At 33.5% G+C, this 24,781-nt stretch overlaps 1 protein-coding gene across 1 annotated transcript in view; it reads left to right on the forward strand.

Annotated features, from left to right (window-relative positions):
* LOC106136705 (transcription factor collier) overlaps positions 1 to 24,781 on the forward strand; it is a gene marked incomplete at its 3' end in the record, with an annotated part of 78,169 nt that overhangs the window by 5,156 nt on the left and 48,232 nt on the right. The window contains exons 5-10 of the mRNA XM_060945627.1: positions 297 to 419; positions 1,642 to 1,797; positions 15,482 to 15,614; positions 16,568 to 16,706; positions 22,579 to 22,735; positions 24,670 to 24,733. Of these exons, the coding sequence (XP_060801610.1) occupies positions 297 to 419; positions 1,642 to 1,797; positions 15,482 to 15,614; positions 16,568 to 16,706; positions 22,579 to 22,735; positions 24,670 to 24,733 (772 nt within the window). The remainder of the gene's footprint in view (positions 1 to 296; positions 420 to 1,641; positions 1,798 to 15,481; positions 15,615 to 16,567; positions 16,707 to 22,578; positions 22,736 to 24,669; positions 24,734 to 24,781) is intronic.

The following is a 24,781-nucleotide window of genomic DNA, read 5'->3' on the forward strand; positions in this document are numbered from 1 at the left end:
TTCAATATCACTATCATACTTGCCATCTGATGTAAACTTTGATCCTAGATATACAAACTCTTTCACTTGCTCAACTTTTTCTCCTCCAATCAAAATATTACATGCTGTCATTTCTTTCTACGGTACGATTAAAGACGTAGGTATTCAGGTTTTCTGGCAAGTGGTAATTACTGGTAAATGTGTCTTGGCAATAATTACTTAATTATTTCTTGCGATAGCGCAGAAAACTTTCATTTGGTACGAGGGTATGCAAAAGAGGATTTGCCAGATTTTTGATGATTTTTCGTTTCTATCAGGTGAATAAAGGATTCAAGTTATCGAATAAGGTGAACACTATACGCCTTCATACCCCGGATTTGAATTTAGACCTTGACTCTGGTATACAATGCGTAGTCTCAGGATATGGTCTCGTAGAACGGGTAAAATTATTTATTTCTACCTTTTGTATACTAATTTACCTAATTATAAGAGTTTTACCACGTCACCTCACGCCACTTTATTCAAGGCATACTATAGGATATATACCTATACATAAAAGCACGCATCTTTCCCAGAGGCGGAGACTATATCTTTTCACTTGACACGATCCCTGTATACTTTCGCTTTATCTACAGTCATATAACCCTCTTCATGCAAGTTTGGCGGAAAATAACGTTACACCAATTTTTTTCAGAATCAACGTTCGTCTAAATTGAGGATTGTGTGTGTACCTATAATTTCAGCCAAGACTTGTCGAGCTTTCTTTCATCACGCCTACTTACATGACAGTACAGTGTGCGCAGGCGCTTTTAATAAGGACAGCTGTTCGGTACGTTGACGTCTTTTTGGGTTCCAAAGTGAGTGATTAATGAACGCTTGAAGTATCGCCACGGCTTGGATACCTAATTACTTATTAAAAAGAGGAATTCTGATGTAAAGCTGTTGTTCTATTATTTTATGATGGTATTGAGGTTTGAACCCGCGCATACAAGGACTACTTACGAGGTAGACAGAGCCAATATTTTGAAAAGCCTACAAGGCCACGTTCAGTTGTTTGCCTTTTCTGAGGCTTTCTAGCTTATTATCCTAAGGAAAAGTTTTTTTAAAAAACAGTTTGTGTCCCTTGATATTCATAATTATTTTAGTACCGTGTGATTCCCGGCATCAATAAAAAAATAATAGAACCACACCATCTTGTTACCATAGATGTCATAAAAGGCGACTAAGGGAAATTTGGGACTCTTCTTTTAGGCGGTGGTAACTCTTTGAATCTCAATTCTATCATTAAGCCAAGCAGCTGAACGTGGCCTATTAGTCTTTTGAAGACTGTTGGCTCTGTCTACCCTGGAAGGGATATAGACTTGATTAAAAGTATGTATGTATGTTATGTTAGAAAGCTCCAACTAAGTTCCGGCACACACACTACCCATATAAGGCCAATGTTCTCGTAAAGAGTTGAAAGCCACATTCAGCTGGATATCTTAACAATTGAAGTGAAATCGCACACTATATGTTCTCCTCTCTCTCTCTCTCTCTCTCTCTCTCCTCAAATAGACCAACATGGAAGCATACGCAAAGAAACTAGAAAAATAAAAATTAAAAATAAGGCTAAGTAGAAACGACAAAGTACTTATACCGAAAAAAGTCTATCTCTTTTTTCAGGGTGATTCCGGAGGTCCACTAGTTTGTAACGGAGTACTGGCTGGTTTGGTATCGTGGGGAGGGAAATGTGGGGAGAAGGGGGGAGTGTACACTCGTGTTGCGAGCTACGCGACAGGAATGCATGTGCCTTTCGTCGTAGGAGGCGGTGTGAGGACCGTAAGGTTGCCATGCCGGACCGACTTGTCAGTGTTTTTTTATGTAATAGGTTTAGTTTATTTGTGTTGTAATAATATGTTCATCGGCTTGTTATTTTATATGTAATTAATTATATTTAGTTTATATTAATTTTGCTTTTTGTTTTCTTCGTTATCTTAAAATCTGTTTTGTAGATTTAAAAATGCTTAAATGGCAAGGTGATAGGTACTATAATTTTACACCAAACATTTATTTCACCTTAAGAAATAAGTGCCGTGGGTTCCCGGTCTTATAAAAAAGAATAGAACCACTCCATCTCATTCGTAGATAGATAGGGGCTATCCCTAGCCTTATAAATAAACTTGGGATGCATCTTTTAGTTAGGCGACGTGCTAGCAACCTGTCACCATTTGAATCTCAATTCTATCATTAAGCCAAACAACTGAACGTAGCCTATCAGTATTTTCAAGACAGTTGGCTCTGTCTACCCCGAAAGGGACATAGACGTGATTATATGTATGAATGTAAGAAATTAAGTTTTATTTCCCATTGTAAAATCATAAGTTTATTTGCGTAACAAAAACACACTTATCCTTTAGTATAGTAGCTTAAACGCTACGGTAAATTGTATAGCGCCATCTTTTATTTGATTTGAAAACTAAATTACAACTGTTGAAGCAGACTGGAAATTTTACTAATCTCGTTACTAACTACTTCCAAGTAGATCGTATAGAGCTTCAATGATATGATCATCTCGATGTGGATCTTATCATCACGAAGTCATTGAAAAATTTTACTTTAAAATATTATTTTGTTATTACGTAGTCGACATCTGAAAATTGTCAGTTATAATTACTAGTTTGTCAGTTTGTTAAGGTTTAGTCAGTGTTAGAGGCGTGTTTAAAAATGAGTTTACATAAATGATTTGAAATTTGACACTTTTTCCTTTTAAATATACATATACTTGTGTCTATACATTTGCGCCGTCTTATCTTCAGGTTACTAAATCTAAGGCCGCTGCTGCAAATGAGGCAGAAAATAAAAATATATTAATTAACAATATTTTAAACTTTTGGGGTAGAAACTTTGGGACCGTGGGGCCCATCTGCCCATCAGATTTTTCGACAATTGTCGGAAAATTGACGAAAAAGCTGATTGAAGTATCTCGTGACCGAAGGGCTGGAAATTATCTGGCTCAGAGAATCAGCGTTGCCCTTCAAAATGGCAATGCTGCCAGCCTTCTGAGCACACTCCCGCAAGTTGATACTATGCAGGGACTGTACAATTTGTAAATTTAAATTTAGTTTCTGATTATCTTTTTTTATAAGTAGTTTTAGTTTTAATTTTGCTTATTCCAAAATGATATATATTATTTGGTTAATAATAATCTCAAACTTATAAGTCAGTACCTATATACAGAAAATTGTTGGTTTACTTTGGCAGTGTTTTAGACGTCGCGCTCGAGGGCAAGTCCAAAAATTATTTTTCTAATGACTACCACGACTACATTTTGTATATTACAGATTTAAAAAGTATCTCACACAAACTATTTTCTTTTTCTTTCTCAGACCACCACAGAAAGAACCGGATTGAATTTGATATTAATGAACTATTTTGCATAAGTACGTACTTGAAGTATGATCTTCCACCCAATGTCTTAATTCTTGATTATAGTTTAAGGCGATCTCAGACGGTTATACATAATATATCAGGTGCTTCATTACGGACTAGTCGGCCCCTTAGCGGCAGAAGGCAGAGGCCGGAACTCTGTTCATAAATTATAACTTCCGACTAGTTTCAACTTGGATGGATATGTGTGTGATGCACACTAGGTGAATTTATGCATATCAGTTAGACAGTGAGTTATTAAAACGATTTTTTTTTTTTTTATTAATTTATTACACAAAACAGATTACAACTATATCTAAACAAATTATATAAAACAAAACTTATAATCTAGGTTGTATTCCAAAAAATGTGTTTTTATAAAAGCTAAAAGAAGAGTTAACTTAAACTATGTCTAAAATAATATAAATAAAAATAAAAGAATGAGTATACTAAACAATAATAGGAGGAGACCAATGTTCCACACGACAGGGATTAAACTGTCGTCTTGTGGTATAAAATATTTTTGATTGTATTACTATACAAAGCCAATTTAGGTAGAAAAACGTCAAAGGTCTGGTTGCCTTTGGCGATTTCATTGCATTGACGAGCCATCCTAACCAGGGGATTGTAAAATGAGGTATTATTGCGATACACTTGTAGAACAAAAAGTCCTATTTGATTAGCTCTACGAGCACTAAATCTCGTATTAAATGATAATTCAGCCAGCAAGTTAGGGACGTCTAATAAGGAGTGAATTATTTTATAAAAATAAACGAAATCAAAATATTTTCGACGTGTATCTAATTTCTGTACATTAAATTTAATGAGACGAGCTTCATAATCAGGGGTGTTTCGCTTTGACTGTTGGCGGTAGCATAAAATCCGCAGGCACTTACGCTGCACTCTCTCTATATTATCAATATGAACCTTATAGTGCGGAGACCATATTGGGCTACCGTATTCTAAAACACTTCTGACCAACGTATAAAAAAGATAAAGAAAAGAACGAGTGCCTTTGAAGTCTTTGGTAGATCTAAAAATAAACCCAAGAAGTTGATTTGCTTTTTGCACTATGTGGTGGTTTTTGCACTATGTGGTGGTTTTCTGTAGAAGTCGGCAGGTAAAATGTGTCAGGTTACTCTTTCTCACTTTGCATCTTTGCGTCTTATCAGCTGCACTCTCCGCTACAATACTTTGGGGCCTGAGGTCCGGTATTGAACATTTTTTCTTTCATTTTGTCCGGTTCGTGTAGGTACCTAAGGGTTGTGGTAAATGGAAAGGTCTCTGCCTACCCCTCCGGGGAACAGGCGTGATTTTATGTATGTAGGCAGCAACTTTAATTACGTTAAAAGAAACAGATAATATTAAATGCAGTTTAAACTAAAATGTCTTGCAATATTCGCCTAATGTGAACAGTATAGTGAGCTCCCTGCTTGTGAATTGTCTTGAGATCCGCATTTAATTAGCACGACCTCATCTGACGTGCTGCGCCGGATATAATCGCAAACTTATATTAACTATAAATACCAAATAACTAGTTGAGATATTATTATTGGCAAATTTACTTATACTAAAGCATGATAGTTAAAATTAATGGATTCAAATTCAAAATATAATTCATTATTATGGGACATTTCCAACTACACTGAATAATTGCCATAATTCACAAGATAGTTCAACAATGAAAGTTATGCTAAAAAATTATATCATACATATATCAGGTCTTAATCCGTTACGGGTCTACCCGGTAATGTTAACAGGGTAGAGATAACAGTTTTAAAAACAGGCCGCATTTAATTAGATACTGAGTGGTGAGATTCAGACAGAGATTCACACATGGTTGCCAGCCTATTGCCTAAGAATCTAAATTTATTTATCGATAGGTTATGTATTCCGAGCAAAGCTTAGGTTGGCTAATCTGGGCTCAATAATAAATCTATTTTTATTAAAGCAAAATATTTGCCAAAATCATTAAGTAGGTATATAATACTGTAAATTCTGTAAAATGATTAAACGTTTATACGAGTAATTCATATCCATAATTTTTTTGTTGTAACGTGTATAATTAATTTTTCTGATGTTTTGGTCCTAGTCTCAATCCTTGTCCTAGACAGATAGGTATGAATATACTATTTATACGCGTAAGTACCTACTTACACGACCAATCTAAGTAGCACTAATTAGGTCTACCAAGTTGGACAACTTGTAGATTAGTACCAATTCTAATTAAGCGATACAGGGCTGCTAAGTACGGCTATGTTGCTAACTTGCACGCTAAGTTTCCGAATTAACTTTGAAACTATACAAGTATGCATTGTTGTGTTTTGGCAAGGTTAGGCTGTGTAGTTTCATAATTAGCCACTCTCACTAATTAACTTTTGTGTCTCTGTCTGGTTATTATGGAAAGGAAAATTAAAATATGTTAAAATTTAAAATGTGTGATTACCCATGAAATGCTTCAAAAACTAACGATAGATGTCTTTAATTTTTGTTTGGTTACATTTTCTGCAAATCACAATTTAAATAAATCACCTTTATCATTTGTTTAAGTTTTTTTTGTGAAATAAAAACTTAAACAATTAAAAAGGAAATTAAGTTCTCTCAAAAATTTAAATAAAACGTATCTTTTATTGACTTCATAGCTCTTTCCTATTTTGTTAACAAAATTGTATTGCAAAATGTGAATATGGCAACAACTAACAATAAATAAATTGACATTTAAGACTTTTCTTCACTAAATCAAACATTCAGCCATCAAAAGGAACAGATGCAACACAATACTTCGTTACACACATCTCGCCCATTCCATAAAAATATCATAATCATAAATGCAGAGGAGTGCATGTTGTTTTACGCCCGGCGAAAAAATAGGGGTGTTGTGAGTTTAGCGTCAGTCCGTGGTGTAATTGACACTCTTTCTGAATCTAAGGTGTAATTTAAAAAACAATCTAATTTAAAAAGAAAAAAGAAAAAGATGTGTTAAAATCGAGTAAAAAAAAAAAAAGAAAATGAGAAAGCTATCATATCGATCTACGTAATCCAATGAGCAATAAAATTTCTACCAAAACAACAAAAAGGGCACTGACCAGGGCAACAAAAGGCACTCAACTTGTTCATGGCATAAAAAACTTAAACAGTGGGCCCAATCTGCCCATTACTGCGACGATGCTTATTAAAAATGTGGCCTGAATATCAAATTGCTATCTCCTTTTGTATTCCACCCTAAGCTGCGCAGGCACCGCTGCCCCTGCGTTTTTGAACTGCATAGAGTACTTTCGGTATACAGATACTGGCGTAATTGAAAAAGTGATACTCATATACGCTATATTTTGCATGGCAATTTTACTTGATTACATTGAATGCTGGGTGATTTAGTCACGTATATTTCTTTTGGAATGGCAGAACCAATAGTCTCCAAAACTATTCTATATACCTACTCAAAACATAGGACATAAACGCCTGCGCCTAACAAACTACTAAGTTAACCAAAATAGAATAGAGATACTAACAGAAAAACAAACAAGCAAACAGACACACGTTAATGTTTAAACACCTCTCTTTTTTGCGTCGTTGTCAAGTAGGTATAAACAATGTGTACCTAATGTAATATAAAGATAATAATAAAAGGAACATAAAGATAATATACATTTACAAAAAAGATCAGAAAATGCAAAAAGGAAATATGAAAAAAGTCCAATAATACATGAGATTTTTGTAGACTGTGTTACCCTACATTGCTCTGTGATAAGGAGTACTAGCAAAACTGTTATCCAAGGGCTCTTGGTGCCGGCAACAATTGTTTGTTTTTTTATAAATAAATTCAGTTGTCACATCGGAATGATAAATGGTCGCAGTCTCGCAATGACATGGTAGTCATATGGCGAATTTAGACCCACTTGTTATGGCCAGGTTCGTTATTTCGAAGTTTTGAGGGCTGGTGCAAACACTTGTGCCAGTTGGTGAGTATTTTTTGTTTGGATCAGATTGGTTGTGAAATTTTTTGGTTGCTTTTTGGCAGTATTATCTTGTTAAGATAAGTATATACTACATGAACACAACTTATGACTTAGATAAAAATCCAAGGCCGTTCAGAAAACTTTAATTTTACTCAAGACCTGACCGAGGATAGATACACTTATAGATCTCAGAGACAGGACCATCTTAACCCAATCAAGCCGTCTAATGTATCACTTTCATGGGCTCTTTAATTGAATTGTTACAAGGACTGTTTAGTTGTTGTAAAGATTTGTTAAAAAAATTAAGTACCGCTGCGTAGTGTGACTTGTTAGAAAATTATAGAAATAATTTGAACATTATTTCAGATACTTTAAGTGTTCAAGTCATTCCAATTTAGCCGAATATAAATCACATAAGTTAAAAAAAATTATATGCAAGTTTACAGTTTTGAAGGCGAACGGCGGAAGTTTAAATAAATAATCAGCTCGCGAATCCATTTGATCCGGTTTCCGAGTTTTTCTGCTCCATTACTACGATGCGAGGCCAATTTGAAAATATTGAATAAATAACGCGCCCCGAAATATGAATACAGAGAGTTTTGCAAGCAGAATAGACACTATTTTATACCTTCCTGGCGTAAAAGTTCAAATCAACAAGAATTAGAAATAAAATAAAAATAACATTTACGAAACAAAAACACAAAACTTTGATTACTTATGTGTTATATTCGACTTATAAAACAGTTCCGGTGTAAGAACCCAAGAGATAAAGAGAGAGGGAGAGAGAAAAAGAAACAAAGAGAAAGAACGAGCGACAGAGATAGAAGAAAGAAGACTGAAAATTATCAGAGTTCCGATTTATTGATGATTTGAATTGATTAGTTCAATTTATTTTTGTAAAATATTTAACTTATTATTATTGTGTTTAGTATTGTGTTTTTTTTTGTTATTTAATATGACTTTATGTATTCCTACATAATACTTACCTATTCTTGTATCTTGTATTTTGTATCATTAAGCCAAATAGCTGAGCGTGGCCTATCAGTCTTTTCAAGACTGTTGGCTCTGTGTACCTCACAAGGGATATAGACGTGACCATATGTATATGTATTCTTGTATTTATGTCATTCATTATGAATTGATTTTCAGCGAAAAGGTAATTCTGTTAGAGACTGAATGAAACGTACCTAATTATTTACTTTTATAGGTCATTATAGCTGGTGGTTGAAATAATTGGAATTTGAAGTCAATTTATTGTCTATATTAAAATAGAAAAGAATACGCAAATAAAAAATGTTATAACAATGTTCTGAAGAAAAATAAAATTCTAGTTCTACAAAACATATTTCATCTATGACAGACAGCAGAGGCGCTACGGCTAAACACATTATGAGGAGTTTCCCTCGTTTTATCATACCACAAACGTAATTTTGGTCGGGCATGGAAATACAACCTTCGCCATTAAGGTGATGTGAATGTCTCTCATTTTTACAACCAGGTTAATGGGGTTCCCTGGTATAATCTGCGGCGGTTGTGTTTGGATTTAAGATACCCTTTTCTTATTTTTATAAGGATCACATTTCTGTTAGAGCCGCGATTTACTGATGCATCAAATTTTGTAACTAATTAGTTCCTAAGTAGAAAATATTTTTTGCTGTTAATAGTTTTTAATTCGTAGCCTTTGTTATTTCGTAAGTCTGTTCTTGTACCAAATTTTAAACACAAATGATCACTAATTATATATACCTATATTCACTAAAAAAGACCACCACTAAAGAGTAGCAAAAGAGATAATCTTTTTTATTTGATGTGGTAAGAATTTATACATAAAACTGAGATACAAGTTGGGATTATAATGATTGACTAAAATATCATAGATCGAAATTATACTGAACTTATTCTACGGTCTGTATCGCGCTTGCCTACGTTGATGTCAGGTATGCAGTCAGGTTTAGCAGCACGTTTCATAGTTCCTAGTTATTGCATTATTTTTAGTGGGATGTGTTTAACTGACGTTAGCAAATGCATTTTTGCACTGCACCTTATTTTAAACTGTCATACCGGGCATTACGTCGGCTGCCGCGCAATTACAAATTTAGTATTCTTTCATACTTTTTTGTTAAATAAGTAAACAGTCTGGTTGCGATTAAAGATTCTGACAAGCCTCACATTTCTAAATTACGTTTTATTTAAACTTCTGTAAAAAATATATAAAAGGCAAATTTAATACCTCTTATAGCTTTTTTAATCTGTCATATAAGCAGAGTAAAGGGTAGTGAAAAATTAAATATATTTTAGTGCCCTCATATCCACCAACCACAGAAAGAGGTGAGCTTATAATAATACGGCAAATAGCCGGAATACCTACGTACAAAACATAAATCAGCTTAAAAGCTAAATAATCTATGAACAAGAAAATAAAAGCATTTTTAAATTACCAAAATACACACAATAAATAAAAAAATTACCGCAAACAGCACGGGGTCTTCTTAAGAATCGTCGGCACATCTTAACCATGCAGAAAGCCATACAGTAGTATAACATGACATGACAGCCATTCAACCCTTTCCCTGCTACTTATTATAACATCATTCAATTGTTTTGTGATGGCTACAGTATTCAATGAGTTATAATGTAGGGATTGTTCAAAATATTTCCTTTTAGCGCAGCTTTTTATTTCATTGCTTTTTGTACTCACAGCATGACAATTAGTTTGTCATTCAATGCTTTGAAAATAGATACCAAAAAGAATATTTGCTAAATGAATACCTTGCTTAAAGTCACTTAGGTAGTAAGCAATATAACGAAATCTTGTTTTTGTCAATTTTTGTTAAAAATTAGAATGAGCGTGTTTATCTGTTTAAACTTAAAACTGCGAAATGATGTCTAAGGTGGTAAACGCTTAAATAATGTAAAGATTGACTAAGTGTGTGTAAAAAAACCTGTAGGTATTTAAGATGACAAAAAAATAATTTCTTTTCTTCACCTTATTCAGATGAACGGTGATGATGTAACGGTACACCTAACCACCAAATAGCATTCATCACGTCAAAACAGTTTTTCATATCCTAAACCACTTGAAAACCGTGAACAAGATTATCGACTTCCGTGGTCACATCTGTCCGTTTTTGCTGCTCGCCCTTCATAGAAAAGCAATCGGGACATCGTAAATGTTAAGGGCCTGAAAGGGCCCTTACGGGGCAGTTAGGGCCGAGGCAATGCTCGTGACGGGTCGAAAAACTACAAGATCAAACCCTGATTCCTCACGGCTGCCAAGGGTGTCGTAAGAACGGCAAAAAGAGTAATTTAAAGCGGACTTAAGGTCTCGAATTAAAATGCCCCATTCGCAAGGTATAAATAGTACCTATACCTATACGCTGTTAGCGTCCCTTTTTGTGGAGTTCGTATTTTTTTCGTGATAAGGAAAATAAAGGAAAGCTGTTGTAAAGTTATTATGAAGATGATTAAACGTGTTTTCTATATTAGATGTAATGAACCTACCTAACCTACAACATTTTTATGGAAAAAGGATTAAGTATTGTTAAAGGATTAATTAGTGCGGCTTTATTTTTTCACTACGGTACTCGAAATGGAAACCACAGACTGATAGATAAAAGCATAGAAAAATACTTATGTGTAACCCTTATAACATGTCTAGGTTATTTTTAATATTTAGAGAATGCAAGAATCGTAGTAAGGGAAAATCAACCTCTTCCTACCCCTATGGGAAACAGGCGAAGTGGGTACTTGTAAATTGTATGTAAGTATTTTTTAAACTTTACTTATGCGATATAAATTTTACAATGAATACTTGATCCTTATAATTAAATTTATCAATAAATCTCCTAATTAATATTCAATTCGTTACAGTTTCAATGCAAATGCGTTTCCCAGCTGACTGCATTCCATACAATCGCTACCTGATTGTCATTCAGCCGCCATTGTTCTCCATAAGGTCTTCAGGAAACCGATTTACTATGCAAATCAATCGAATTAGAAAATAGAATTGTGATAGAAATAATACTAATTGGCTGAAATGCAGCCTTTATCCAAATCGAGCTTCGAAGTATTAATATACTCAATTAGCCAAAAATATAGTTTAATATAATAGTAATACCAACCAAAATGAATTTTATTGCCAGCTTTGATAGCTCTTACGGTAAATTAAACATTGCGAAACATTCCTCATAGTCTGAAATCCTATAAACTGAATCTCAAGTTGACTGTATGTGTAACCATGATTCAAAATGGGTAAGAATTCGCCTCAAAGATTGCAGAGGCCAGATGAGTGCCGCATCGTGTAAAACAGAAGCAGATAACGAAAGTACCCAGCATTTAAACTATGTATGATAACGATAACAGTTGCAAAAGTTATGAAACTGCTTCTTTTAGTCCTGTGCCCGAAAAAGTCCTCCCTCCTCCTGTTGGAAAATGGCGTTCTTTACGTAAGTGCGTCCAAAAATTTAAGTAAGTTAAAAGTAAAACCATAAATTAATCAAATATCCTGTTAAAGAATATGTTTTACCTTCGTCTTGTTGAAACCCGAAACCTTTAGGTACCTATAACCAAAATATCATCCATATAATCTCTACGGTATACCAAATCCATCAAACATCTTAACCGACCAGCATATTTCGCAATCTGTAGGCTGTGGGCGTGGCCCGAGGTGGGCGGGGCGAGGGGTGGGCGTGGCCTGCGATCTCCAGGGCATGGCATGGCCCATGAGGCCTTACTTGTTTGTTGTTCCAATTGCAATATTAGGGTATGTTGTAAATATGTTTGGTAGGTAAATGATGTAAGAATTCCGATCAATATTATATGTGAGTAATCTTACGAACATAGTGGGAATTGAAAACAATAATCCCTTAATCGTCTTTACTCCCTTGCGAGGTAGACAGAGCCAACTGTCTTGAAAAATCTGGAAGGCCACGTTCAGATGTAGGATGATGATGAAAAATGATGGAATGGAAATATTCACTTCCCATGGGATTTTCCAAAAAAATTTTGCTTGTTTCGGGGTCCAGTAAGTATCATCAAAATGAATCAGTAGTTTACGAACAAAGCAACAAAAATACAAATATATTACTCTTACATAGTATTATCATATATTAGTATCGATGGTATATTGTGAGACATAAGTACCTACCTACGACCTACCTACGAACTTTCAAAAATTCAAGAAAATGTTAGTACCTAATCATTAGGTGTCGAAAATTAGTCATTGTATAATTTGTATTCGTTTATGAGAGAAGAGAAAGGAATATTTAGATCGTATAATAAAGTGGACTTGATGGTGTTTTCTTTTATTCTTTTTTTTTGAGGACTTTTATCGTGTTGACATGTCTGCCCCGTGAAACCAGGTTTACTTAGCAAGTATACGTGAGTGTGGATTAAAACGTTGGGGTGGGAGACCTACACGAACGACCTTTATCAAATCCAGGACGTCCTGAATAAAGATCAGGTCGAGAATATCGGATAAGTACTTACTAACCAGTTTGCATGAAAGGAGTTATGAATGCGGATGAAGCCAAATCAATGTCTGTCGCGCATCTTCGTGCCATTTAGCTGTGCGACTATTGGCCTTGTCTACCCCGCAAGGGATAAAGACGGACTACCTATATGTACCTAATTATCCTGTAAATTGTGTAGGTGTCCGCTTATAATAGGTATTTATTGTAAATTCCAATGCGATCGAGTGTCTGTTCTGAAAGTAGGTACCCATAACAGAAATTTTGAAATACTTACCTATAAGTAGGTATAGCAAATATTAGGAGTTGGTATCTACGATCAATTTATTAAATATTCCTACTCGCAGGTATCTCTCTGTCCCTGTCTCAACAGAAAGCATTCCCAAGTGCATTTTTAACTGCAAAAATCATAAAAAAATTTAATGTTTTTGAAGTTTCCATCATTTGAAATTCGTCAAAGTATAATTTATTTTTAAAGGCAGGTGTTAGTGATTTTTTATAAGTCACTTTTAGCGATATTTTATTTTATTTTATTTATTTTATTTATTAAAGACCAACAGCTTACAATATTAATAACAAGTTAACAGTTATACAAAACGAAAAGCCAATTTACAGGTCTTACTGTTAGAATTTGATTAGTTATTACAAAGGACGAACATATTTTCGGGTTAAAGAAATCTTTATTCTCATAAGAAAAATATTCACTTACATGAGAACTTAGAATCTAGGCTTAGAATATACAAATGTAGGTATGTCGTTGCGTGCAAGATGCAGTATAAGTACATTTAAAGGTAAATTGACAAACAGTTTAGTTTATAATTAATAAAAAAAAAAAAAAAAAAAATTATACACGCTATTTATAATTTAATTAATACAGTTGCAAGTGATAGTTATTATTAAATAAGGTATGGTAGTTAGATAAGAGCATTTTACATACAAATTAATAAAGAGTAATATAATAAATAGTGCATTTATTGGAGCATATGTTCATAAAGCAACCGCTTTGATATTCATAGGAAGTCTCAATATTAGCTTTCTTTCGGAAACTTTTATCTAAATTTTATTTACGCTAGATTAGATTTTAAAGCATCAAATTTCGTCAAAGAACATTGCAGTTGCACGGGTAACCTTTAGTTCTAAATATTTTGTAGAAAACTTTTTAGAACGATGGTACTAATGTCATACTGAGCTTAAAACCAATAGCGGATAATAAAACCGCAGTTATATTTTAAAGAAAGGGAGAAAACTATGACAGTTGAGAAGTTCATTTGTAAAAACCTGCCTATCTACCTACTATCTATATTGTTGTTACATTTTTTTTTGTTAATTAGGTACCTAAGTATAAGGATTTTTAACATTTCCCAATCAGTTACGTAACAATTTTTTGTAGACATTCGTAGACGTTTATTTATTTGTTCATTTATTTATTTACAAAACAGTTAGTGCTATGCTACGAGTTGAGTACGTGCTACGAGCTACGACGCCACATCGTTCTACTTTTTTGACCATATGACAAAAGTACCTAATGGTTGACGAAGTAAATACATAAGGGAATATTTTCAGTTTACTCTTTTGAAGTGTAGAAATACTATTGAGACCGAAAACAGAAACATATTTCGTAGTGAGGTATAGGAATAAAGATTAATAATTAAAATTAAGGCTAACTTACTAGCCCGACTAGACAGGCATTCTTCACATTTACGATATACTTACTTAAATATGAATATCTTTCCTTACAATACCGAACGACGACCTCAAACATTATAAATAATGAGGAGACAAAACCTCATCTTGCATGTAGTTAAAGTCAATTCCCACTGAAATTTCATCATCGTCAATCTAACTTGTTTTAATAAGTAATACTTGTAGCGCTGTGGGCCGTCCCAGAGCTGAGCCCGGCTGGTCCAGCGAGATGCTGTGCGTCTCATCTCGCCCGCTATCCTTTACCCGCCCGCGGTCTCTGAGGGAAACCACGCCAACGAGCATCCATTATTATAAACCTCGCCGTAAACGCCACACGTGTATCCGAACTTAACTTAAAAATAAAAAATAAAACTGAACGCTTTAATTCCTACCAGTTACAAAAATGGTCACAACGTTTTTTGAATTTAGAAATTTTGCAAATGTAAGAGCAAGTGGCGCCATCTGTGACTGTGTCGCCGTCCCGCTCTTGAGGCGAGGGCGTGTCCCTAGGGCGCCTCCCACAGTCCGCGGGGACGGACGGGGGCGCCGCGATGCCCGGGCACTCGGCGGCGCGCTCCCGCGACGCTTGTTAGTGTTCCGCAAATTCACAGCGGGATCGCCCGCACAACCGGGACTCGATCCCAGTACGCACATACGATAATACAGAGCCGCCTATCGGATATATTACAGATACCTAGTTTCATGATAATATTACGTTGTTGAAACAAAAGCGATATTAAAAGTAGAAATTTTTAGCGTTTATTTCTACTCGAAATAAACTGATCCACAGTGAATTAGAAATTTGGTATTTAAATAAAACTTGTGTCGTAACCGCGTATGATGTTCCGGACTTTAAAATTTTAAAAACAAAAGAGTTTTGATTAGTGCGCGTTCGAATTTAAATATCGAATTCGCGTTCGGAAATCTTCGCAATTACCCGTTTGTGTTCGTGCGCTTTCGGGCGCGGGGTTTCAGGCGAATTTCGCGTAGTGTTTCGCGATTCGGTCGGACGAGCTAAACGCGGCGGCGGGCGGGTACACCGGCTCGCCGTGGCCGCCGCTCGAGCTAGACCCCGTGGGATGGGGCCGAAAGCTATACCCGTCTGGGGCGCCAAGATCTTCAGGTGTGTATTTTTTTTATGTTTTTAACGGCCGTATAATCAAATTAAGGAATCTCTTTATTTGTTCAAATCTTAAACCTTCACATTTGCTGTTTATGTTTAATATTGTTATTATGGCTCCCGGATTTGCCTACTGAATTCTGTTTACTTTGTCATTGTACTCACTTTGGTATTAGTTTTTCCCGTAAAAAGTTATTTATTGTCATACGTGTACCTATTTTATTTACACTACCTATAGAAAAAAAATAGATTTACATTTATGTATTTTTATTTTAAATCCGACATTCCAAAACATATTTAAGTAGGTATATAGATAACAAATGTATATAACTTTAAATTATTTTAAAACATAAAATCTGTGCCTTAAGTTTTATTCTAAACCATAATTTAAAATACGAACAATGCTTCTAAAGTTTATCATTACCTAGTGCCTACCTATATAACAGTTTTGGCTTGTTACTTAGCTTTTACTGTCTGTAAATTTTACCTTTAGTCCAATTTGTGGGAAAGTACCGTTACTCGCAAAAGTGCAAAATACAGACTAAGCTTTTAATCCAATAAATATTGTAACAAAACTATTAGCTTAAATATAAATTCCTACAATTAGGTTTGTCACTACATTATACATATTTAGGTATCTATCTACATAGGTATGTTATGTTATCTTCTAGTTAGAATATAAATATTATTTTAATATTACTTCAGGTTATAAAGCGATTTAAATCAAACGCATTAAAGATTTTTAATTGTGAATTTTTTTAATGCATAAAATTAAAAGAAATTAATTTAAAATATAAAATAATGTGTAAATTACATTAGATTCTGATATCGAACAACAGGATTAAAATAAACTCGTTTTTTTTTTAAACTTTCGTTTTAAAAATATATAAGCAAGTTGACACCCTATCAACAATAATCATGTGTTCAAATTAAAAAAAAAAATATATTTTAACCAGGCGGGTTGATGTTTGGTCTACACCACCAAGAAGCGGCGGGCGGGTTGCACACTCAGCCTCGCGGGCCTGTCACCTCACTCAAAGAAGAGCCGCTCACCAGAGCTTGGATGACACCCAGCTCTTTAGTTGACAATACCAAGTAAGTATAGACTGAGAACTAACCGAAGCCCTTATGTTGAGGGAAAACATCGTAAGGAAACTGGATGGGTAACCATGAGCAAATATGGTGACAAAGCTCTAAGTGCGAACAGTTTCTCCAGCAGTATAATGTATTTCTGTTATATTCTCACTGTAATGTATCAATTCTACTTTAACTGTTATTTTCTGTTCACTAAGTACGAGAAATTTTGATGCATTTAATGCAATGTTGCTTATTGAAGTTATGGCGTTCTACTTATACTTAGCTCAACCTTATTGGTACTACCATTATACCTTTTTTGTTTTATCTCTGTCATAATAGTAATACATGTAGTTGTTTGAACTAGATTAAAATTTACTGAACTATAATAAAAACAATATCATAGTCTTATTTAAAGAAAGAAATGAAATTTAAGTTTTGGTAAAAAAAAACTTTTCACTGCTTGTAAGTACTACATTTGGAATGAAGTCCGTCTATTGTATCAACATTGTTTGTAAATTAAAGTTTAAATAAATAAAGAAATATTTTTTATATAATAATAAATGAAATAAAAAATCAACAACATGAATACAATAGTCATTAGATGACAAAGTGGATATTTTTATTAGATTCTTTTAAAATAATAGCTTGGAAGTCCTAGTCCTAATTTTATTTTATACTGCAACATTAAAATAAATAAAATTCCTTATATAAACAGCATAAGTCATAAATGAGGTTACTCTTATACCAAATAAATATTTATATTTCTAATAAACATTTTTGGGAAAAGAGCAGTGCTAAACTTATTATTGGCCAAATTGTATTAGGGTTCCGCAGAAACATCGTACCAAATGTGTGCATGGTTTGACATTAAATAGCTGTATGGGATTAAGTTGGTACACAGAGGGGCAATGGTGAACTGATGGTAAAGATAACATGAGAATACTAGCTGCCCAGCCACGCGTTACTCACTCGGTGTGACCAAGTTATATTTTACACTTACATGTAAAATATTATCAAAAAATGTTTTAAATTAATTTATTAAGATGGTATATCTTAACTGAATTTATCAATATTACCAGTTATTCCAAAAATTGGTTTGCTACTGTAATTCAGTATGCGACTGTTATCCCTTCTTCATTTAGAATACATTTATTTAAATTTTCTGGCCATAATTTAACTTTAGACCGGACAAGGTTCTGAAGCTAAAATTTTAGTTTTTATATGGTCAAAAGAAAATAGATATAATGCCATGTTTTCTCCTCCGAACAAGATAAATTAATTCTGGTGTATTAATTATAGAATGCATTACTGTCAGAGTTAGCAAAAAAATTTGCAAGATTTTAGTCATAAATACTGTTTTATGCACAATACGTTCATTATAGAGCGTCGTCCAATCAGGGACGAGTACGGCCGGCGATAATCAACCGCGCCGTAACAAGTGTGTATTCATAAACGCAAAGGGCGCGATAAATCATGATGCGGCGTGGTGGGGCGCGCGATACAGTTTTGTTCGCGACTGTACTCGATTATGAGAAGTTTGCATTGTAAGTAATATGAGCGGAAAATTAAAATTATGTTGTGAGATGTTGTTGAAATTAAGCGTGAGTAACGAAACACAAGATCCATAATGTTAGAGTGAAGACTATACGTATTGAAATCAAATTGAATTGGCTAAATTAGTTTTAGTTACCTGTGATTTTGACGTTTAACGCTGTTCGAAAAGTTGGTTTTAAGATGATCTCATGTAATTTTACTAGTTAGAAAATAGTTAAAATAATTAGTTATAGAACGAGTTTAGTTTTTCTATTAAAAAGTGTTGAATATTTGATGAAAGTATTTGACTGAAATATATTATAGGATTTTTTTTTCCTTTAAAGGCTTAACATTTTGAAATTATTTCTACGATTTTCTAAAATTGTACCCTTGCATATTAAATAATTATTATGAAGCAGACCTAGTTCCTCAAACCATAATTTTGCAACCCTCTTTTCCAAACGGCCATCTTGTAATATTTACACAAGCATAATGAAGTTGCGTAACAATAAACATTTGGTGTAGATAACTTATAATGCTGACTATTGATGATGTGCTCGAATTAGTGAGCATTGTGTTTGAGGAGGGCCTCTCCTGACATCTGTCGTGTTTTACTCGCCTCTAAAATGTTTGTACTAGTCTAATATATGTTTTTTTGGGAAACTAATTTAATGAGTCTCAGTTTTATTAGAAAACAAGAATCGATAGATAAAAAAAGGAAAGAAAAAAAATATGATAATAATCCGTTATACCGTAAATTATTTATTTTTACAAAATGATGACGTTAATTAAACACATCAAAAAAAAAAATAAGAATAATGTTCCTAATATTTCAAAAAGTTGAATGAGTTCTTTGCGTTCCCCAATAAGACTTTATAAATAGGGATAGATTAGGGATAAAGGATGGACAAATTGTGTGCATGTTTCTAATATTGATTTTTATCAAAGAGATTTCACGTCTTTATTCAAAATGGAGAAGACAGATCTAATGGTTTTGAAAATTCAGGCCACGTTCAGCTGACAGTAGAAGAAGAATTCCAAATATTTTAATTTGCAACCCAACTCTATACTAAATTTTTGTACTCACAAAGTACGTAGTATAATGAAAGTAAATAATTTGCACAACGTTAATCTTTTTCTTGAACCAATTTCGCGCAAAGTCTTTTCAATCCGATTACTCTTCCTCGGAAAATTAATTACTTATAAACCGGGCCAGTAATATTCGTAATTAAAGTAATCGCGGCAGTCATCAGCTCTCGATGACAAATGTTGACAGATAGGCAGGCAGCAGTGATGACAGAGTCATTTATATGCCGTGTTTAAATCATTAATATGCCGCACCCCGCCGATTAGACGCGTTTTTAATAAATTACGTTTTAGTACACCTACCGTGTAATTTGCTACATTTTGGAATGGACGAACAAATTTTTTGTAATTTTTTCAATGAGTATATATTATGTGGGTCCCAGAGAGAAATTTAATTTTATAAAACACTAACACAAAAGTTAAAAGGGAGATAATTTTGATTATTTGAAAATGATTTCAAATAAATGAAAGAAATCAAACAATGAATTCGACATTTTAAAAAGCAAAAAGGGTAATCATCTGCTGTTCTACTTCTAAGCTTCTTTGTTAAAATATATAATTAAATACCTACATATGATATAGTTTACATAACTTTATTAAAATAATATTGGTTATCTGTAACAATACTATACCCGAAATCCTATTCATAAATATCGTAAGATTATAAATCTGAAAGAGATGCTACCATATCGATAGCACAATATGAAGTGATGACGCACAAATTGTGCCACACACCTCGATATCGACATGTGTTACGTATAAAAATATATCCGTTACTATCGACCTTATTCCACGGCGATTAGGAATCGATTTTGAATACAGATTGAATGAAAATACGTGCAATAAATACATCGATAGAACATTTGAAATGCGGCACTTCATCAAATCTTCGGTCTCATTTCTCACTGTACCGGATGCGTGTTTTGGACTAGTGTCGTTTGCATAGCAGAATAATTATTCAATACCAATGCAATAATATTTGAATTTATTTTGATGTCTAGTAAAATTTGTTAGTTAAATATTAATGAAAATAGTAAAAAGTTACCATGTAGAGTTTGTAAGTTTCTGTAATATTAATAACCAAAATTATTAACTTATTTTAAAATTGTCGTAAAAGGCGATTAAGGGACAGGCTTACAAACTTGGGATTCTTTTCTAGGCGATGGGCTAGCAACCTGTCACTATTTGAATCTCTATTCTATAATTAAGCCAGATAGCTGGACGTGGTCATTCGGTCTTTTCAAGACTGTTGGCTCTGTCTACCCCGCAAGGGATATAGACTTGACCATTTGTATGTGTGTATTAACTTATTTTGAACAAGTTAGTTCATACATACATAATTTATAATAAAAAGGTTTAAAATATTATTTTTCAAATCATTTAACTTTTATTATAACTTATTTTACACCTACTGAGTATTTTATTTATCACTCCTGCTAGCTCTTATAAGGTTAAATACTAATTGAAGAAATGCGTACGTTTTAACATCATAAGAAACTAGTGAAATGAAAGGCATTAACACTTAACTACTAACCACAAGCCTTCCCATAATATTTAAACAACAAAACATTATTTTATCGACAAGTCGTTGACATCGACTCACCACATTACTACGTTCGCAGCGTATTACTATGTTCGCCCATTCATCTCCGCTGCAGAATTTGCGTAAACAAATTGGTTTCGCGATTGCCATTTTATACTCGCTCGCGACTCCATTGTTTTATTTATCGCTACCAGTTTCGGCGCCCGCGTTTAGCTTGCACCGCTTTTTTCGCTTACATTGGACTATTATCAATCTTTGGACAGATTTTGTTTTACGTAATTTTATTTACATATTTTTTAATTTTTATGCGTTATGTACCTAGATATGTATATTTTTTTGTTGCATATACAATTATAACAATTTTATCCTAAACTTATATTATCTTATCGCATTAGGCAATCTCTTCCAGGCAAAGATACGTCACATAAAAATCGAGTACAATAAACGCCTCTAACTACATATATTTTAGAATGCTGCGCGTATTGCGGTTGTTTTTAATTTTTACTTACCCTAATGAAAAAACCTGTTAACATTTTACTGTCATTATGAGCAGTAAAAGGTTAATTTTTAGTTCCCGTCAATGAAGATATCACCGCTAATATAATATAAAACTATCTTTACAAAGGCAACAGTATGATTTGCGAAATTCCATGACCGAGTAACGGCCCCAATAAATCAATTTTAAAAGGATTAGAGCTAAGAGTAACTGCTTTTTATAGAGCGCGAAAATAAGACGAGGTCTATGTTTTGTCATGAGGACATTTTGGCCAATATTTAGTTTTATTATTTTATTGATATTTCTTCAAAAATACTGGAAGTAACATTAAAATAAAATGTACCTCAAAAGTATAAATAGATCTTTATTAAAAATTATAAAACACATGAACAAATATTACGTCTAAAATACACATTTATTCTTATACTTCTTGTACTACTAAAGGATTAAAAAGAGCTAGAACTGTCATAGTGACAATATGGCTCTGATTTTAAGATAATCAAAATAAAAAAATGATTTTATTTATATTATTTAAAACGTGTACCATGTTACCGCGCGCTCTACAATATAACTCTAACTATATTGAAAAGTTTTATTATTCTTGTGGGTTTGTCAATAGCTCCTAAACTATTGCTGTGGCAATGTGGCTTTGACAAAGAGAGACAAAAATAAACTGTTAAACTTTTAATTTATGACATTGTTACGGGATGCACGTTTTTGCATGCCCAGACTCAGATGTTTCGAAACGAATGATTTGTTTGTTGTTATAAGGTCTGTTTCGCATTATTGACGTGAGACATGAAAAAAAAATTTGCATTTGAAAAAGGAACATTGTTTAAATCATAACTTAATCTGTTCATTTATATTTTTTTGTTCCATAATATATTTTTATTTTCGGCCTGTTCCGTTGTCGTTTTAATGAAAGGGGTATTTTTAATGACTCATACTGATATTTCCTGGGATTAAAAATATCTTATTTTCATAGTTTTACGTGCACTCATATTCGATCACGACTAAATATTCAGTTTCCAGAATATGAAAATTTCCTTACGATGTTTCACGCTCACCGTAAGAGCATCGTTTAGCAATCAAATACTTACTTTCTTTGTAAATACAAATAAGAGTAGCGTAGATCTTACATAGACGTAATAGATCTTGAACAAATATTTTTTTTTTATTCTGGTAACCGATGATTTAAGATAGAACAATTAACTAATGGTTTGTCACAACAGTGGCGTAGGTGTTGGGCGAGCTCATTTCGAAAAGCAACCGCCGAGTAACCTGCGCAAGAGCAACTTCTTCCACTTCGTCGTAGCCCTATACGACCGAGCGGGACAGCCAGTAGAAATTGAGAGGACTGCCTTCATCGGATTTATTGAGAAAGACCAAGTAAGTTCTTCTTTTAATTCCTTTAGAAAAGAGTCAGCTGGAAGAAATTTGATTTAAATTAAACTGAATCTTTGTACAGTCGACTACTAACGCCACAGCAAACTCTGTGAGGTGGTAATAACGGATATTTTACAGTAAATTTGATTACTCAAAGTTAAACATGTCAAGTGGGTTTGCGTAAGTTGTTGAACTTTGTGTAACTGAGTGTAATATTGATATGTTTCCTTTGAACAATTTACATATACGCATATTTTGTACAAGTCAACCATAACAGTTAAGCAAATCCATTCACAGCTTGTTTAATTTTATATTGTAAGCTATAAAGCCAACAGTTGATAATATAATGCAATAATGAGAGAGAGAGTAAAAGAGAATGTTATAGAGAAAATCAGTATCAGAAGTAGATAATAAGCAGCTCTTTTTTACTCATAATTATACTCGTACTTATGAAATTTATCAAAAAAAAGGACGTATTTGGGCAATGTTAATCGATACTTATTTCTAGTCTCGCTACATTAAAAAGGTTCATGTATACTCATGCCACCGCAGTAGCGTATTATGTAAATAAGGCTTTATACACACAATGGACATGATGTCTGAACGATCCTGATTAATGGACAAACTGATCGAGATACAATCAAATCAGAAGTTTATCGGTTATTGAAAGGGGGTCTATTTATAAGCGATTTATTTGAGCATGCTTTGTAACCTTTTCGGTAGGTATCGTACAGGGTGGCTTTGAATTTATAAATAGGTACATATCCTTTTAATTTTACACTATGTTCATGATTCGGAGCGATACAAACCTATGATTAAGTAAAAACCAATGATAAATAAAACATGTTATTGCTTAAAATACAATAAGAATTAAAACAGTACAAAAAGCGACCTTAATTAAGTAATTTAAACACATACATACATATAATCACTTTTATATCTCTTGCAGAGTAGACAGAGCCAATAGTCTAGAAAAGATTGATAGGTCACGTTCACCTGTTTGGCCTAATGATAGAGTTGAGATCTTAATAGTGACAGGTTGCTAGCCTATCGTCTAAAAGAAGAATATCAAGTTTATAAGCCTATCCCTAGTAATATAAACATCGTGATTTTTGCATAGGTATTTGAAAAAATTTAACTACGTCACATACTTTGATAAAGTACGTGACCTAACCTTAAAAAATATCTATCCATACTTATTTAATTTTTTAACTACATGTGATATTTAAAAAGTGGGTCAGCAATGTAGAACAACTGTCACTATCGTCCTACAGTTCTCACAATATTGTTAGTTGAGTTTTCTCTTTAATTATTCAGGGCCAAACACCCTTGTTCAAGTTTTTACGATACTGCCTTTACTACATTGAAAATAACACTCCTTTTTGGGCTGTGGCGTAATTACCAGGGTTTAAGGTGTTTGTCCTTTTGGATGTTTTTTGTTTATTTAAAAATATATACATACATACACAAAATCACACTTTCGTCCCGGAGGGGTAGGCATAGACTACATCTCTCCACTTGCATACTTCTTTCGCTTTAAAAATAAATCCTAAAATAAAATCTATTAACTTAAAGCGTCTACGTTATGTAGTTAAATGTGTTTGTTGACAGAGGAATCGGTAAAATTAATAGATTACTTAATGTAGTTGACTTAATTCACACTGCCATAAATATATAGTTAGTATCTCATAATACATGTTTCGAACTTATTTCGAGACTAACTCAATCTGTGTATATAATCGTAATTCAGAAAAGAATCATGGCCGGATGTAGGTTTTGAATCTGTGCGTCGCTTTAAGTCTTAACCCTTGTTCGTTTAACCACTGACGCTCAAATACAACAGCTCTTACTTACAATATAAAATAAACAGTAGTACTAACTAATAAGGTACAGAAAATTCTTCTTATTGTATGTTCATTGTTTTCTTTTTATTACAGGAAGCTGAAGGGCAGAAAACAAACAACGGTATCCAATATAGACTGCAGTTATTATATGCTAATGGTAAGTATTAAAGAGATAAAATTAGTTTGAGTATTTATTTTTGTGAAA

Source organism: Amyelois transitella, chromosome 8, assembly GCF_032362555.1.
Source record: "Amyelois transitella isolate CPQ chromosome 8, ilAmyTran1.1, whole genome shotgun sequence".
In the NCBI taxonomy this organism is placed as follows: domain Eukaryota; kingdom Metazoa; phylum Arthropoda; class Insecta; order Lepidoptera; family Pyralidae; genus Amyelois; species Amyelois transitella.